Source organism: Ochotona curzoniae, unplaced genomic scaffold (genome assembly GCF_017591425.1).
Source record: "Ochotona curzoniae isolate NIBS_2020 unplaced genomic scaffold, NIBS_Ocur_1.0 contig_2688, whole genome shotgun sequence".
Taxonomy (NCBI): domain Eukaryota; kingdom Metazoa; phylum Chordata; class Mammalia; order Lagomorpha; family Ochotonidae; genus Ochotona; species Ochotona curzoniae.
In genome coordinates, this window is record NW_024465553.1 from 22,404,407 (window position 1) to 22,420,088 (window position 15,682).

Here is a 15,682-nt window from a genome sequence, read left to right on the forward strand (position 1 = left end):
CTGAGTACATTAGCAGGGATCTGGATTGGAAACGCAGCAGCCAGGCCCAGAACTAGCTCACATACAGGATGCCGTTGTGGCAGGGAGCAGCTTAACTCACTGGGCCATAGTAGTGGCCCCAGCCTGTTTTGTTTTTTAAAACGCTGATACTACCTTTGGTCAAACTACCTGGTTTTTTTTTTTCCCTTAAGATTTATTTTTATTGGAAAGGCAGATCAGATTTATGGAGACAGATCTTCTGTTTCCTCCCCAAATGACACAATGGCTGGTGCCAAGCTGGTCAGAAGCCAGAAGCCAAGAACTTAGAAGAGTCTCCCATGCAAGTGCAGGGTCCCAAGGCATTAGACTGTCCTCTACTGCTTTCCCAGGCCCAAAGTGGGGAGCTAAATGGGAAATAAAGAAGCCAGGACATGAACTGGCACCCATATGGGATGGATCTTGGAGCTTGCAAGGTGAGAATTTAGCTGTTGAACCATCGCAGTAGGCCCCAAACTACCTATCAGAAAGTGCAATGATCTTGTGGTTTAACATTTGTTAAAATCAAATCGAGAAAAAACAGTGGACAGGTACTCTGACACGTTCATTTACGAATAGAAAGCTGCACGGGGGGTGGTAGCTGATGCATACGGCAAGTCAGATACACAGGAAGTTGTGACTGCAGCAGCCAGAGTGGAGCCGATTGGGTCTCCTATACAGATACAGGGTCCCAAGGCTTTGGGCCGTCCTTGACTGCTTTCCCAGGCCACAAGCAGGGAGCTAGACGAGAACCAGAGCCCATGTGGGATCCTGGCATATTCAAGCCGAGAACTTTAGCCACCAGGCCACCGTGCTGGGCCCCAGCTCTCCTCTAATGTGCCAGAAAAAACCAGCAGAAGATGGCCCAAATATTTCAGCCCTTGAGCCCATGTGGGACAACTGGATGAAGTTCCTGTCTTTATTGTGGCCCTTTAAAGGGAACTGAACCAGTGGATGATGGAAGAAAGTGATTCTTTAATTCTGCATTTCAAAAAATAAATCTAAAAAAAAAAAAACAAAACAGGAAGTACTTATATCTGTGCTAAGAGACACATTAAAAACAAAGATTGTTTTCTACTCAGTGCAGTGGTCTTGCTTCTGCCAAAATGTGACAAGGAGAGTGGTCTTCCTGTGTAGACATCCAGCGTGAGAGGACAAACTGCAAAAGTACTCAGTGGGTTTAAAACTTAAAATATATTTTCACTTTGTATTTGTACAATACAGCATGCAGTATGACATGTCAACAAGAGCGCAGATGCAGGACAAGATAGTACGCCAGGAAATACCAATGGATGCCAGAAAGGTTACCTGTAGTAAGGCTAAATCCCTGGTTTGTATTTCCCACATTCACAAAATTACATTCAAATCATTTCTATCACTACTTATTCCTTAGAACATGAAAAAAGGGGGAAAAAAATCCAGACATTAGATTTTCATAGAAAGCAAATCTGGATTAGGGTAAATGTTAATTCTCCTTCCATTTCTCCTGACTTATAAAAATGTAGAAATGAAACTATTTCCTTAGTTGGATATTCCAAGCACATGTCTTTAGCTATTGGCATTTCTATAAGTAGTTAGTGACTTCCTGCATAAGGGTCTCCAACGAAAACCACGGAGGGACAGGAAATGGAATGGTCAGAGCTGCTGCACAGCTAGGCATACAGCAAGGGCTTCTCCCTATTTTTTGAGGACGGCAGCTATTGTCACTTTAGGGACTGTGTTGAGTATCAGCACAGCACAACCGCATCACTTAAAAGTTTGGGGTATAGATATTTCTTCTCTGCAAGGGAAAGACAGAAATATAGGATTTTAGTGACCCTGAAAATGTTACCATGTAATTCCCAAAAGCACAGCATGGCAGGGGCGTTGGTGTAAAACCCATTTACTAAAGCCATGTGTCTGAGTCTTGACAGCATTTGGCCCTAGTAAATCCCCTCTGGCCTCTGCGGCGTGACAGCCACTCCTTGCTAACACCTGAGTCCTCGCTCTAACATGGACTGTCAGTGCTGGAAGCACTTGTTACACTTAACCCTGACCCTTCACTCCTGGGGGTGAGGTAACCTAGAAAACTCTCAAGATTCCATGCTGAGTATATTCCTTCGTTTTCAAAACCAAACACTGGTGTGTGTGACCTTCGCATTGTTCTGGGAGTGTTTGAAGAGACCATATATATTGTGGTATTTCCTTCAACCTACGTTACTTTCTACTTAAGGAAATATTTCAAATAAGACTTATTTCCTTAGCCAACTTAAGAAGCTATGCAGAGGAGAACAATAAAGGGCAACATAAAAACTGCTTACATTTGTTCAAATAAAATTACATGGAAAAGAAAAAACACAGAAACATCACACTGCAACAAAGTACTCATTAAAAACAACAGCGTATGTTACAATAAGCGACAAGTCAGTATACTCCAGTGTTTAGCTCTGAGAGCAGGAAATGCTGTATCTAAAATTCTAAAAGTAAAATCCAAGACATTCACATTTGAGGTTTATCACACATCACACTATCCTTAGAGGTCTGAAAAGACCCAAAGTTAACTTTCCATGCCAGTTGTCATGCAGAGCTAGAGACAGTACAAAAGTCCCATTAGCTGAAGCATTGCTTTTATGATGTAGCAACTGCTCTGTTCTGATCATCACAGGCACACCACCTTGGGTTAAAAACCCACTTCCATGTGTTGGAGAACTGTCCCCCGCCCCCCGCAATGTTTTCCTAAAATATTCAAGTGACTTTCAGGTCAACCTTTCCTTCTGATCTCAAAGTCAGCTGTCACAGTCTTTATCTAAGATATATATAAAATTTTATTCCAATGCTGAACATGTGTTATCAATGACCATTTATGTATTAAATATTAGTATACAGTACAGCAGCTATATTCAACATAATTCCAGTTTGTTAGATAGTATAGCCATAGACTCACATGATACTCATGTATAAAAACACAAAAACTGTCAAATGTGCTATGTCTGCCCATGTACATAAAAACTTTGCCATCATTCATGTGAATGTATGCCATTCATAAAAATGCAATAGCCTACTGTACTATGCCAATCAAAGAAAGGAAGTGAGGCTATAAAATCACCATAATAATTTAAGGAAAAAATCAAATTAGAAAAAAATCAGCATAATTTATATGCTTTTAACTACATTACAGTCTATTATAATCTATTGCTTAAGCAGTCTAATCCACTAAGCTGGAGCTATAAAATGCTGGTGCTTCTAACGGAATGCTTTTTTGTTTTTTGTCAGTTAAAAGACAATGCAAATGAACAAAGTAGCTCCAAACCAAAGGCACCGTTTTGTTACTTCTTCAGGAAAGTAGTTTTGATGACAAAACTAGTCTCCTAAGCCAATACTGTTTTTGCCCAGTGCATACAAGCACAGTCCCTTCAAAATATTCCCATGAAGTTGTTTAAGTGTTAAATAACTCCAGTATTCATAAGTGTATGAGACATGTTTCTGTACACAAACACAAGTTTTTCATAGAAATATGGTCAAGCAGAAAATACTTTGTTAGATGGAAACAAGAACTTTTAACAGAGTAAAATGGAACTGTTCTGTTGAAAGCATCCACTTAGAATCACAAAAAGAGACAAGGACCTTCAAAGCCATTTATGGAGAAAAAAGGCTGTGTACAAACTGCCAAGGGGACTTTCTTTTCACTAGTTTAAACGATTAACACCAGGTCTACAGCTTATACTGCCTCCTCCCAACACATCTTCAGTCCTGCTGAAGTCTCAGCGTCTTCCTACTGACAGTTTGCCAGGTCAAATCCAGTTTTGTCACAGAGTAGATGTTCCTTCACCTCAGCCAAGTGGATGGCACCCACTGAGGTTCAGTATCAAGTTTGTTGATCAACCTAAGCAGTTCCTGATAGGCTTTGTCCAGGTCAGAATTCACGATCGCTGTGTCAAAGTAATGGCCATTGTTCTGCTCCATCTCTCTTGTCTTCTCAATGATTTCTCTCAGCTCTTCAGGCTGCAAAGACAGAATAAAATGTGTGAGGTAATTCCTGACCTTCCCCTAACACAGGATGAGTCAGAGCCAAAAAACAAAGCTGATCTTACATCAAGTCACTTTCCTTCTGTCTTCCAAACCAGCCTCACTAACTCCTCTCCAGTTCCACGAGAACCACACTTGGTCTCCTTTGAACAGCACGAGCAAGACTTACATTCTGAAGTATCTTAGATATACTGCCGTTCAGGTTTTCATCTATTTCTATCTACTTTGAGCATGCAGACTGAATTCCCTACAAACATTTGTTTCCCAACACTTTAGGGCATAATAAGTTAATAATTTCTTTCCAAGAAGAACACCTATTGTAACCTGAGATGAAACTTGTGCTTGGCGTGAGGGCTCACAGCATCATATGCTCTTGGATCTTGTATAAAACTGCCCTTCTGTCTCCAGCAGAGTTAGGGAAAAGACTAAGGGAATAAAGAGGATTAAAGAATCCTTCCATTAAGACATTGTTAGTTAGCCCAAAGTTTAATAAGCTGAAATATAGTGTTGGGGAAAATACTCAGTGTAATACATTAAACTGCTGTTGTTTCAAAATACAAAGGAAGGCTTTTAAATGAAAAAAAAAAAAAGGTAACAGAATTTAGGAAACCTATACAGGGTCCTTTAAAACACAGAGTAAAGGAAAGGGCTGATTCATAGACACAATCTGGTGGCAAGGAATTCCTGATTATGAGGTACAGGAGTTAAGAAGGTGAAATAGCTCCAAAATCACAGCTATTAAGGAAGATAACTCATTTAACTCATGACCAAATGTCTCAGCCATAAGTCAAATGCTGGATGGACCCACAGCACAAAACAATTTCGATCTTTCAATAGAACTTCTCTCAAAGTAAGAAAATCAAGAGCGGACAATCCTGGCCTGTCCTGAGGCAGTTCCTTGTGTGGCGCTCTAATTTTCATTCTGGAATGTTGTGTATCTGAATGTGGCACACAGAATCTTTTGTTCCCTTTCTGGGGCACTACTTCACTATTATAACTGGACACACTGTGACATTTTTGCTATAAAATTCATGTCTACTCAAAGCTCAGGAAGCATTCTAAGTTAAGAACATTCTAAGACCCCACAGGAAAGTTTGTGGTGCTAGACACAATCTAGGAGCCACGAACACCATCTGGGTGCCCATCTTTGGCTGTGTTCTCAGGCGCATTACTGAAAGCTGTCTGAGCCAGTGATTCAACAGGAGTGCTGGTGTTGTGAGTTCTAACTCACTGCTTTATGACAGTGAAAACAGACTGACTTGATCCAGCAATTCTATTTCTGGTCATGTATTGGAGAGTAAGAGAAGCACGGGTCCACCAAAACAACACATGAATGTTTGGAGCAGGTTTACTCATACTAACTTCAAAATGGGGAAAAAATCCAAATGATTTTCAACTGCAGAATATATGAACAAATGGTGGTATATTTACATCATGACATATTTCTCAGCATCTCAGCATTCTACGTGGCTCCATTATACGAACTTCTGTTCCCAGACAAAAATCAGCCTGACAGAAGCAGACTGGCAGTTCCCGGGGGGATTTCAGAGGTTTTAACTTCAAAGGTAAGAAGGCTTGATTAGAATGTTAGAAATGTTTTAAATCTTCATTGTTATGTTGGCTACATATGTCAAAACTCACTAAATTACAGAATCTGAGTTAAACAACGAAAGCACATTCTAAAAAAAATAAATTACTGAGTTCTACTAGAAAATCAAGCATTTTGTACATCATTAAAATATTCGGATGGTGCTCAAAGTCCGCATTTTTTAAAAAACAAAAACAACACTTTTCTAGAGTTTGCTTAATTTAGGACGCCCAATCCAAAATGATAAAGTAGCTAAAATTCCTTGAGAACACTGCTTCACACGCTTTGGCCAATGTTTACAGCCCTTGGTGTAACAGCAGGTCCTCGCTGGAAGATAACAGCCCCAAAGAAGTAGGTGTGTATGATATAAAATACAAAATCAGACAGAAAAGCAGAATGGAGTCCTACTTGGTCTCTAGCACACATCTTTTCCTCGGCTCAGTCATGGTGTTTCTGGTCTACCTAACCAGTTACTGGACAGTAACTTCTACAGTACCAATCGTATTTCCCTTATAGTTTGATCCTCCTCAAGAACAGCAAAGAACCTTTTTCCTGTTTTTTAATCATCCAAACTCTGACCCTTTCTTATGAATTTGCAAGCACATTACAAAAGAGGGGAAAAAAGCGGGGGGGAGGGGGTGTTGGCGTGACAGCGTAGCCGTTAAGGTCCTCCTTGAACGCGCGAGGATCCCATATGGGCGCCAGTTCTAATCCTGGCAGCTCTGCTTCCCATCCAGCTCCCTGCTTGTGGTCTGTGAAAGCAGTTGAGGATGGCACCTGTGTAGGAGTTCTGGAAGGGCTCCTGGCTCCTAGCTTCAGATTGGTGCAGCTCCCGCTGTTGTGGCCACTTCCTCTCTGTCTCTCCTCCTCTCTGCATGTATCTGACTTTGCAATAAAAATAAAAATAAATCTTAAAAAAAGGAAGTGAAGCACAACTTTTTCTAAGATTTATTTACTGAAAAAGTTGAATGACTGAGAGACAGAGGGAAGGGCAGAGAGAGATCTTCTCCCTGCTGGTTCACTCTCCAGATGGCAGGCCGAATCTGAGAGTCTGGAACTTTGCCCATATGGATGATAAGGGCCCACTTAATTGGGTCATCTTCTACTACTTTTCCATACACAATGTAGGGAGCGGACAGGAGTCAAACAATTGGGGCTCAGTGTGATGGCACAGAGGCTAAATCCTCGCCTTGCACATGCCAGGATCCCATATGGGTACTGGTTCATGTCCCAGCACCTTCACTTCCCATCCAGCTCCCTGCTTGTGGCCTGGGAAAGCAGTTGAACATGGCCCTAGGCCTTGGGACCCTGCACCCACGTGGGAGACCCAGAAGAGGCTCCTGGCTGCTGATCGGCTCTGTGAGTAAACCAGGGGATGGGAGACCTTTCTCTGGAAATGTCATAGACCCACATGAAGAAGATTAAAGAAGGATCCTGCTTCAAAGATGACCACACACTGGCAGGTAACAACAGGGAATGTGTGGGGAGGAGGACTCCTGCTTCGGAGAGCTGCAACAGTCTAGCCAGTGGCAGGCAGGCAGGGCATTTTGGGATAAGTGCTGCTGCACAAACTGTAATGAGGTGGAAAGCCCCAGGTGATGTAAGGTTTAGGCACCGTGAGACTGATCAGGGTGGAGTGCTGCTTTTGGTGCAGCAGAAGAGCCTGTACCATTACCTTTGGATTCCTGCCCTCTTTGGCCAATAATGCTCTAAGTCTTTCTTGTGAAGGAGGTGCAATGAAGATAATATATGGTTTTAAATCTGAATTCCGGAGGGTCTTCAATGACTGCAAAGAAAAAATATTTGGATTTTAAAAACAACTTGCATCATTTAAATACTTATCAGTAATACAATAATGTCATTTGAAAAAATCTGCTGGGCCCGGTGCCGTGGCCTAGTGGCTAAAGTCTTTGCCCTGCATGTGCCAGGATCTCATATGGGCACCAGTTCTTATCCCAGCAATCCTGCTTCCCATCCAGCTCCCTGCTTGTGGCCTGGGAAAGCAGTTGAGGACAGCCCAAAGCCTTGGGGCCCTGTACCTGCGTTGGAGACCTGGAAGAGGCTCCTGGCTCCTGGCTTTGGATCACCGTAGCTCTGACAGTTGTGGCCACTCGGGGAGTGAATCATCAGATGGAAGATCTTCCTCTCTGTCTCTCTTCCTCTCTGTATATCTGACTTTCCAATAAAAATAATCTTCAAACAAACAGACAAAGACTCTGCCAATGAGTGTTCCCACTTCAAAATAAGCTCATTCTTTTTTTTCTTTTTTTTTTTTTTAAGATTTATTTGTTTCTATTGAAAAGTCAGATATATTTGTTTTTATTGCAAAGTCAGAGATGGAGAGAAAGCTCTTCCATCTGATGACTCACTCCCCAAGTGGCAGGGAGCTGAGCCGATCTTTGAAGCCAGGAGCCAGGAGCTTCTTCCGGGTCTCCATGTGGGTGCAGGGTCCCAAAGCTTTGGGCCATCCTTGACTGCTTTCCCAGGCCACAGGCAAGGAGCTGGATGGGAAGCAGGGCTGCCGGGATATGAACTGGTGCCCATATGGGATCCTGGCATGTGCAAAGTGAAGACTAACCACTAGGCTATTGCACCGAACACACAAGTTCATTATTTTAACATACAAACATTCACTGCAGGATGATTATTGTATAGCTGCACATAAACATGCAAAGAAAATTCTGAAGGAGAACACATGAGAAAAGGTAGACTCTCAATTAGGAGATGGATTTGGATTTATTACTCCAGCACAGCATCACCCAACTGAAGTGCCCCCACCAAAATGGAGACTGTAGGGAAATGGCCTTATTGTTTACAATGTTAAGATGATTTAAACAGTATGCTTAACTACTCTGAGTTCTTTGGTAAACTGTCGGCACAAATAATACAAACAATTCTGAAAGAATTTAGTATAATCATTTATAATTCTCTTAAATCTTTAAAATTGAAATGAGGGATCGTCAGGAGTTCATGGAAATGTGTATTATGGGAAGTATGCATAGGTTTAAAAAAATGCACCAAAGTAATTATCTTTCAATTCCACTTCATGACATTTTTGAAGTCTTTTCACAGTACAACCTAAGTGTTTCCATTCACTTAAAACAATTCAGAGTTAATTCTCCATTATGTACATCTATTCTTTCAAATTGCTATTCATTGATTCAGAAGGCAGACAGGTATCCCCATCTGCTGGCTCACTTCCCGAAACCCTGCAACAGCCAAGACTTGGCCAGGCCACAGTCTGGAGCCTGGAACCCAAGCTGCCTAGCAGTGAGGCAAAAGCTGGAGGTGCATGAGCAGAAAGCTGACATTAGGGTGGAGATGAGACGCAGGTTTCCGTAGCGGCACCTTAGTCTCTATGAAACCCCTGCCTCGTACACCTCTTTGATGACGACTGATGTGTCACCAGAGCTGACAGCAGCAGCAGATTCTATCTACGACAGCCAAGTTCCATGTAACAGCTATTTCCTTTCACAAGAAACATAATCTGAAAACTCCACAATTTCTAAAATTATTTGATCTTTCTAAATACAAGCACTGGCTAATGATTTTAGGTTTTGCTTAGTCTGTTTCATCATTTACTAGCAGTGAGCACTCGTTGTGATATTCTGAGTATTCACAATGGCATGCGAAGCTGTAGGAATGACTTTCGCATGTTCTAATCTCCTGGGTCAGTGGCAGAGAAGAGAAATTCTCTTATAGGCTTTAAAATACTTCAAGTATTACCAGTAGTAACCAGTACAACAGTTACCGTATTTTTTTTTCTTTTATAGATTTATTTGAAAGGTAGAGTAGATGGAGGGAGGGACAACGAGCTCTCCCATCAGCTGGACCAATCTCCAAAGGAGCAGGACAGCCAGGGCTGGGCCAGGCTGAAGCCGGAGGGGCAGGGGTCCACATATTAGGGTCACCTTGTGCTGCCTTCTTGGCATATTAGCTAAAAGTTGGTTTGGAAGCAGAGTGGCCATGACAAGAACCTGCATTCCAGCACTGGATGCTGGCGTTACTGCAGCCTGACCTGCTGCATGAGCAACACTAATGCTTTCTGTATTTTTAGTTTCAGAAAATATATGCATTACTGTACATAAGAATGTATTATGTTCCCCGTGAGGAAACAGACTTAGCAACCTGTCTGATTTCAAACGGCACATCAGTCAGAAAGTAATCAAGAATGTAATTATGTTTTACTGGTACTAGACAGAAATTATTCCCACTAATTATTTTGCCCTCTAAATTTCACATCCTAGACCCAAGTTTTAGCTTTACCTGTGTACGAAGACTTAAAAGGCATATCTTCCCAGAGTTGATTACTTGCCGTACAGAATCTATGCTGGTTCCATACAAATTTTTCTCAAATTCACCATGTTCAATGAACTTCCCAGCTGCTATGTCTGCCTCAAATGCTTGCCGTGAAACAAAGTGATAATCTCTACCAGCTACTTCATGGTCTCGCCTACTCCGAGTTGTATCTAGGCAAACAAAATCAGAAAAAGACAATGGGCATGAATCAGAGTGAGGACAGGGGATCATTTCGCTAGCTGGAATTATTCTGTAACACAGATTATGAAATGCTGAACAGAGGAAATGTTAAAAGAGTTCATGTGTTTACACTGCTTTTATTTCCAGAATGAGAAAAAAAATGTGTTTGTATAAGTTAACAGCTACATTTAATTACACCAATACATTTTTAAAAATTAAGCTGAGAAGCAAAGATAGAGCTACGATCAGCTGTTTCACTTCCTGAAGGCCCAAGAGCCAAGAACTTAATCCTAGATTCCCAAGCAGCCGGCAGGGACTTGATGTCTATTATTGTGTAAAGCCAGGACTGGAACTTAGGCATTTTGAAGAGACGTATGTTATTTGAAAGGCAGAGTTTCTGAGACAAAAAGGGAGAGACAGAGGTCTTTCATCTGCTGGTTCCTTCCCAAAATAAGTGCACTGGCCAGGGCTGAGCTGGGGAGGAGCCAGAAGCCAGGGAACAGGAGCTTCTTTGAGTTCTACAAGGGAGGGACCTAAGCACGTGGGCTACCCTCCACTGCTTTTCCAGGCACATCAGCAGGGAGCTAGATTAGAAATGGAGCACCCAGGACTTGAACTAGCACTCATGGGATGCTGGTATGCAGGCAGTAGCTTAAACTGCTATAACACCAACCCCCCAAATCCAGGCACTTTGCTAAGGTATGGAAGTGTCTGACTGGCCCCTTAACTATTACGACAAACACCCTCCCTTAATTTTTTAACATACTGTTTTTTTTTTTTTAAAGATTTATTTATTTATTGGAAAGTCAGATATACAGAGAGGAGGAGAGACAGTGAGGAAAATCGTATGTCCGATGATTCACTCCCCAAGTAAGCACATCGGCTCGTGCTGCCCTGATCTGAAGCCAGGAGCCAGGAACTTCTTCCAGGTCTCCCACACGTGGGTGCAGGGTCCCAAGGCTTTGGGCCGTCCTCGACTGCTTTCCCAGGCCACAAGCAGGGAGCTGGATGGGAAGTGGAGCTGCTGGGATTAGAACCGGCGTCTATATGGGATCCCGGGGCATTCAAGGCAAGGACTTTAGCCGCTAGGCCACGGCACCGGACCCAGCATATTGTATTTTATGTTTCTAGTTTAAAATACTTACATTTAAAACACCCCTAGTCATTTTTTCCTAGTCTATTTTCATAAAATTAGCTATTAAAACTACATTTACATATCTAAAACAAAACCTCTGTTTGCAGATTATGTCTCAGCTTCTATCTTCCCCATCAGTTTGAAAAATCAGGAGCTGCTTCTCTACTGGGCAGGGAGTTATAAGGGATGCAAACTGAAATTCATTTTGAAAATAAGCATTAGCACACTGTGAGAAAAACCTAATCTCAATAGCAACTATTTATAAAACTGTCAAATATCTGATTAAATAAACTTCACCGACAACCGTATTTTCATGAAATGTTTCCCAAACTTACGAGGAACTGCAGATGCAAAGCGGTCCTTTTCTTTGTTCATGAGCCTCTGACGCAATTCATTCTGGCCACAGTTGTGCGGGCCAATTAAAATGATAGGTCTTTTCCTATTTGCTGGTTGGTGATAAAGTGACATTTCCTCATAAGTTAAGATTTCCTCATTGTCATAATCTTTGGAAAAGAAAAAGTGAGTTACTGATTTATATAACAAAGACACAAAAACAGATCTTGCCTTCCTCGCTCCCTCTGCCATTGTGAAGTATGATTTTGTGCCACTAACAATGCTTCCTTTTTGGATTGCAATGGTAATAAATGGTAGTACTGTATCATGAGCATTTTCCCGTGTCATTACAGCATTCCCAGAACACTAGGACAATGAATCTGACATTATACTACTAAATCTTCTGAGAATTATTTTTACAACTTACCATGTTTCATACTATATTTGAATATCTAATATAATTGCACAAATCATTTTTGTAAAATGCAGAGACTTATATTCTGCTTAAGAAGATTATTTTAAAGCTCAGAGAGAATGCACACGCTGAGTACAGCAGCTGACACAGGTACTTCTACACTGGCCACAACCAGCAGGATCAGAAAAGCTGAGAGACTCTTCTGTAGCTGTACAAGTTGCAAACAGGCGAGATGATGCTATTCATTCTTTATGTTTACTTTACCTTGGAACACCATCCTAGAGTTATGACTCAAGATGAAGTTATGAAGGGTGAGGTAACATTTCTAGAGCCCATTATCCAGATGAAATCAGACTTGTTAAGTGGTCAGAAAAAGGCCGTAACTAGCAGCCTGCCATGCCCACAGTCACGTTACTTCACCTGCCCGGGAAGGGTCCCTGACACAGCGGACTGAGAGCACAGCACCAACTCAGGCTTGTCAGTGCCCAGCACAGAGCCTGGCCCAGCACAGGCATTCAAAGCTGTTGTTAACAGGCTCCTTGGAGAGCACCGACAAATCTAAAGCCTACAGACATACACGCTAAGTCTGCAAATCAAAATGTTACCACAGTCTGACTCTAAATATTGGAAAAGACTCATGCATTTTTCAGAAAAATGCATGCCGAGAAAGGAATTTCATATGCTGCTTATTAAAGTGGCTCAAATCTAAGATTTAGTTTTGTGTGCACTATTTTAACCATCTGTAACATTTTATCTTCATTAGTGTATAAAAAACTGGGAGTGGCAGAAACTGCTTGACCAGAGTAGGTACCCAATGTAAGGCAATAGCCATCTGTTGGGTTCAGCAGATTTGTCACTGGGAATAGAAGCCCAGGAGGATCAAGGACTCCTTTTTAATTTTAGAAACCAACCAAAATAAGAGCATTCCCTGCTCAGCCAGGAGTGCGCTGGCTTTGTCATGTGCATTATGTTCATGCTGAAAGCATTTGTTTTTTTAACAATTTGTTGGAAGCATGTTAATTTTACAGGCTTAAACACAATTTTATACTACATACATATGCACTAAAAACAAGTGCTTTAATTAATTTTATAGCATTTTCCCTGAAATTCAGCACTCTGCATTACTCCTAAGACTCCAGAAGAAAATCTCTACAATTTTCCCAAGCACATGTGACATTAATGGACAAATGGAATTAGATACAAAAGTTTATGACAATATTAGTTTAATATCCTTCAAGTATTAGATTTACATTCCTTCAGATATAATTCCACCTATACCTAAAAGTAGAACTTACCATCATTTTTATTGGCATTATATAAGACCTTTTTCCTTTTCTTCTTATTTTTCTTTGCACACCATAGCTTTCCTGTTGAGCAATTAAAAATAATACCTATTATTATGTTTCCTTGAACAAAGCTACTCAAATTGTTTAATTTTTTTTTACAAATGCATTTTTTCATTTTATTTGAAAGAGACATACACACACACACACCCTTCCCATGGGCGGGTTCACTCCCTAAATGCCAACAACAGCTATTGTCAGAGCAGGCAAGGGTTTCATCCTAGCCTCCTGCCGAGGTGGCAGGGTGCCAAGTCCTGAGCCATCTCTGCTGCTTCTCAGCGTGCACACTAGCAGGGCGCTGGATCACAAGTCAGGCTGAGCCTCAAACCCAAGGCCCTTCAATGTAGGACACAGGTGTTTCAAGTGCAGAACCAATGCTTGTCCGATGTACTGACTCTTACTACACTGCTCACAGAACTATTTTTCAGCATAATTTTCCCTTAACTGCATATTCGAAATCATGTTTAATATCTGAATCTTTAAAATGATTGGTTTATTTAAAAGCCTGCGTGACAGAGAGATTAACTGATTGATCCATCCTCCATCTGCTGGTTCAATGCCCCTTGGCTGAAGCCAGAAGCCTGGAACTCCTCTGGGTCTCCCACATGGCTGACAGGGCTCAAACACTTGGGCCATCCTTTATTGCTCTCCCAGGTGCCTTAAACAAGAAGCTGATTTGAAGTAAAGTTGCATTCCAACCAGTGGCTTACCCTGGTATACCATGCCAGCCTCATGGTCTTTTCTCTACAGTTCTAAGAAAATCAGTTTTCTCACATTATTTTTTCTACAAATTTATCTTTCTTAACAGTTCTGACATGCAAATTTAAACCTGATTGCAGATGAAAATTCCAGAATCCTCTTATTAAAGGCAAACATGTGTCTAACCTGATTTTTCTGGCTCTTTATCTTCTTCTATGGTTTGCTTCATGGCTTCCCTTTGTTGTTGAAAGCTCTTTCCTTCATGGTACGGAAAAAAAAGAAGGGCAAAATATTTAAAATAAAAAAGTATTTTTTCAGTCAAGGAGAAAACACTAGAAGGTAATTCTTCATTTACATTTCCTTCCAAATTCTTCTTTCACTGATGTATCCTCCAGTTGTTTACAGACTACTAAGTTTCAACTCTTTTCCATCAATCCTATTATATGCATTTTTGGAATATACATTATATATCAGAAAAGATAAATAAAAACCAATTGTACAAAACTTTAATAGCCAACTTTTTAGAAGCTCTGAGAGTTGGATTTTACAATGGTTGTCTTTAAAATTATCTCAAATCAGGCACACCAATTCTAAGCGCTGACTTTCCAAAGCAGTGAGTGAAATCATGTTTTATATTTCTAAGACACTATTCAACACACTCCTCATACTTACTATTAAATGTAGTCTGTTTTTATATACATGCATATATGTTCATGATTTTTACTTCTACCTTTTAGTAACCAATGATACAAATTAGGGGAAAACACATTTTTCCTCACAGGATTCAGAATTTAATTTTAAAGTTTCTGACCTTCATCTTCTTCTCATACTTCTTTACCTTAAAATGTAATTTTTTTTTTCTGAATGACAATTTTTTTTCCAGAAAATTTCATTTTACTCTCAAGTCTTTCAAATTCAAGATAGGAATTTTTAAAATTTAATAAAATTCTATGTATGCTGCTATAATCTGTAGAATTTAGCACCTTTCATAAGAGCACAAGCAAAAACACTGAGTTTAAAACATAAAAATCATTAAAAGAAACCTGGCTATCTCCTATGGTCTACATTGCATTCCCAGTATGACTAGAGGGAATTTTAATTCAACATTTTAACTAAATATTTCATAGTGTTTAAAACAATAATAACTCACATAGCAAAATGTTTACAAGCATTAGTTATGTACAACTGTGGCTTTTTTTTCATGGTATGAACTTTGTAGGTCATTTTGCAACACATGAGACATTACTAGGAAACAGACATAATGATCTCTGAAAAAATCTTTCTAATTCTAATAGAAAAACATTGTCAAAGTAACATGGGTCCATTTAGTGGTTCTTTAAAAACAGGAATGTTATCACTGAACTCCATACATATTTTAAAAAGCCAATTAATCAACACTGGTTCTATAGTTATGGACTAAGGCTGGTATGCAAGAAGGTACCAAATTGATATTTGGTACAAGCATTATACAGAAGCAAAGACAACTGTCCAACATGGCAAGACTCCAGAGCAACGTCCTATAAGACAAGCTACTATGAAGACTCAAAGGTTACAGTGTCCACTGTAGCCCAGTTAGCTTTCCTGAAAGTGTAACTGACTAAAGACAAAAATTTGCTTCTAGCTTTGAGATTTCACTCCCTACTGCCTGTCACTGCTGAGGATGGGCTAGG

At 40.6% G+C, this 15,682-nt stretch overlaps 1 protein-coding gene across 1 annotated transcript in view; it reads right to left on the bottom strand.

Moving 5' to 3' along the window:
• Positions 1-3,585: 3,585 nt before the first annotated feature.
• PALS1 (protein associated with LIN7 1, MAGUK family member) overlaps positions 3,586-15,682 on the bottom strand; it is a 58,647-nt gene continuing 46,550 nt past the window's right edge. Inside the window, exons 10-15 of the mRNA XM_040975423.1 lie at positions 14,199-14,270; positions 13,266-13,337; positions 11,558-11,725; positions 9,875-10,077; positions 7,284-7,394; positions 3,586-3,996 (exon numbers count right to left, since the gene is read on the bottom strand). Coding sequence (XP_040831357.1) covers positions 3,820-3,996; positions 7,284-7,394; positions 9,875-10,077; positions 11,558-11,725; positions 13,266-13,337; positions 14,199-14,270 — 803 coding nt within the window. The 3' untranslated portion in view covers positions 3,586-3,819. The remainder of the gene's footprint in view (positions 3,997-7,283; positions 7,395-9,874; positions 10,078-11,557; positions 11,726-13,265; positions 13,338-14,198; positions 14,271-15,682) is intronic.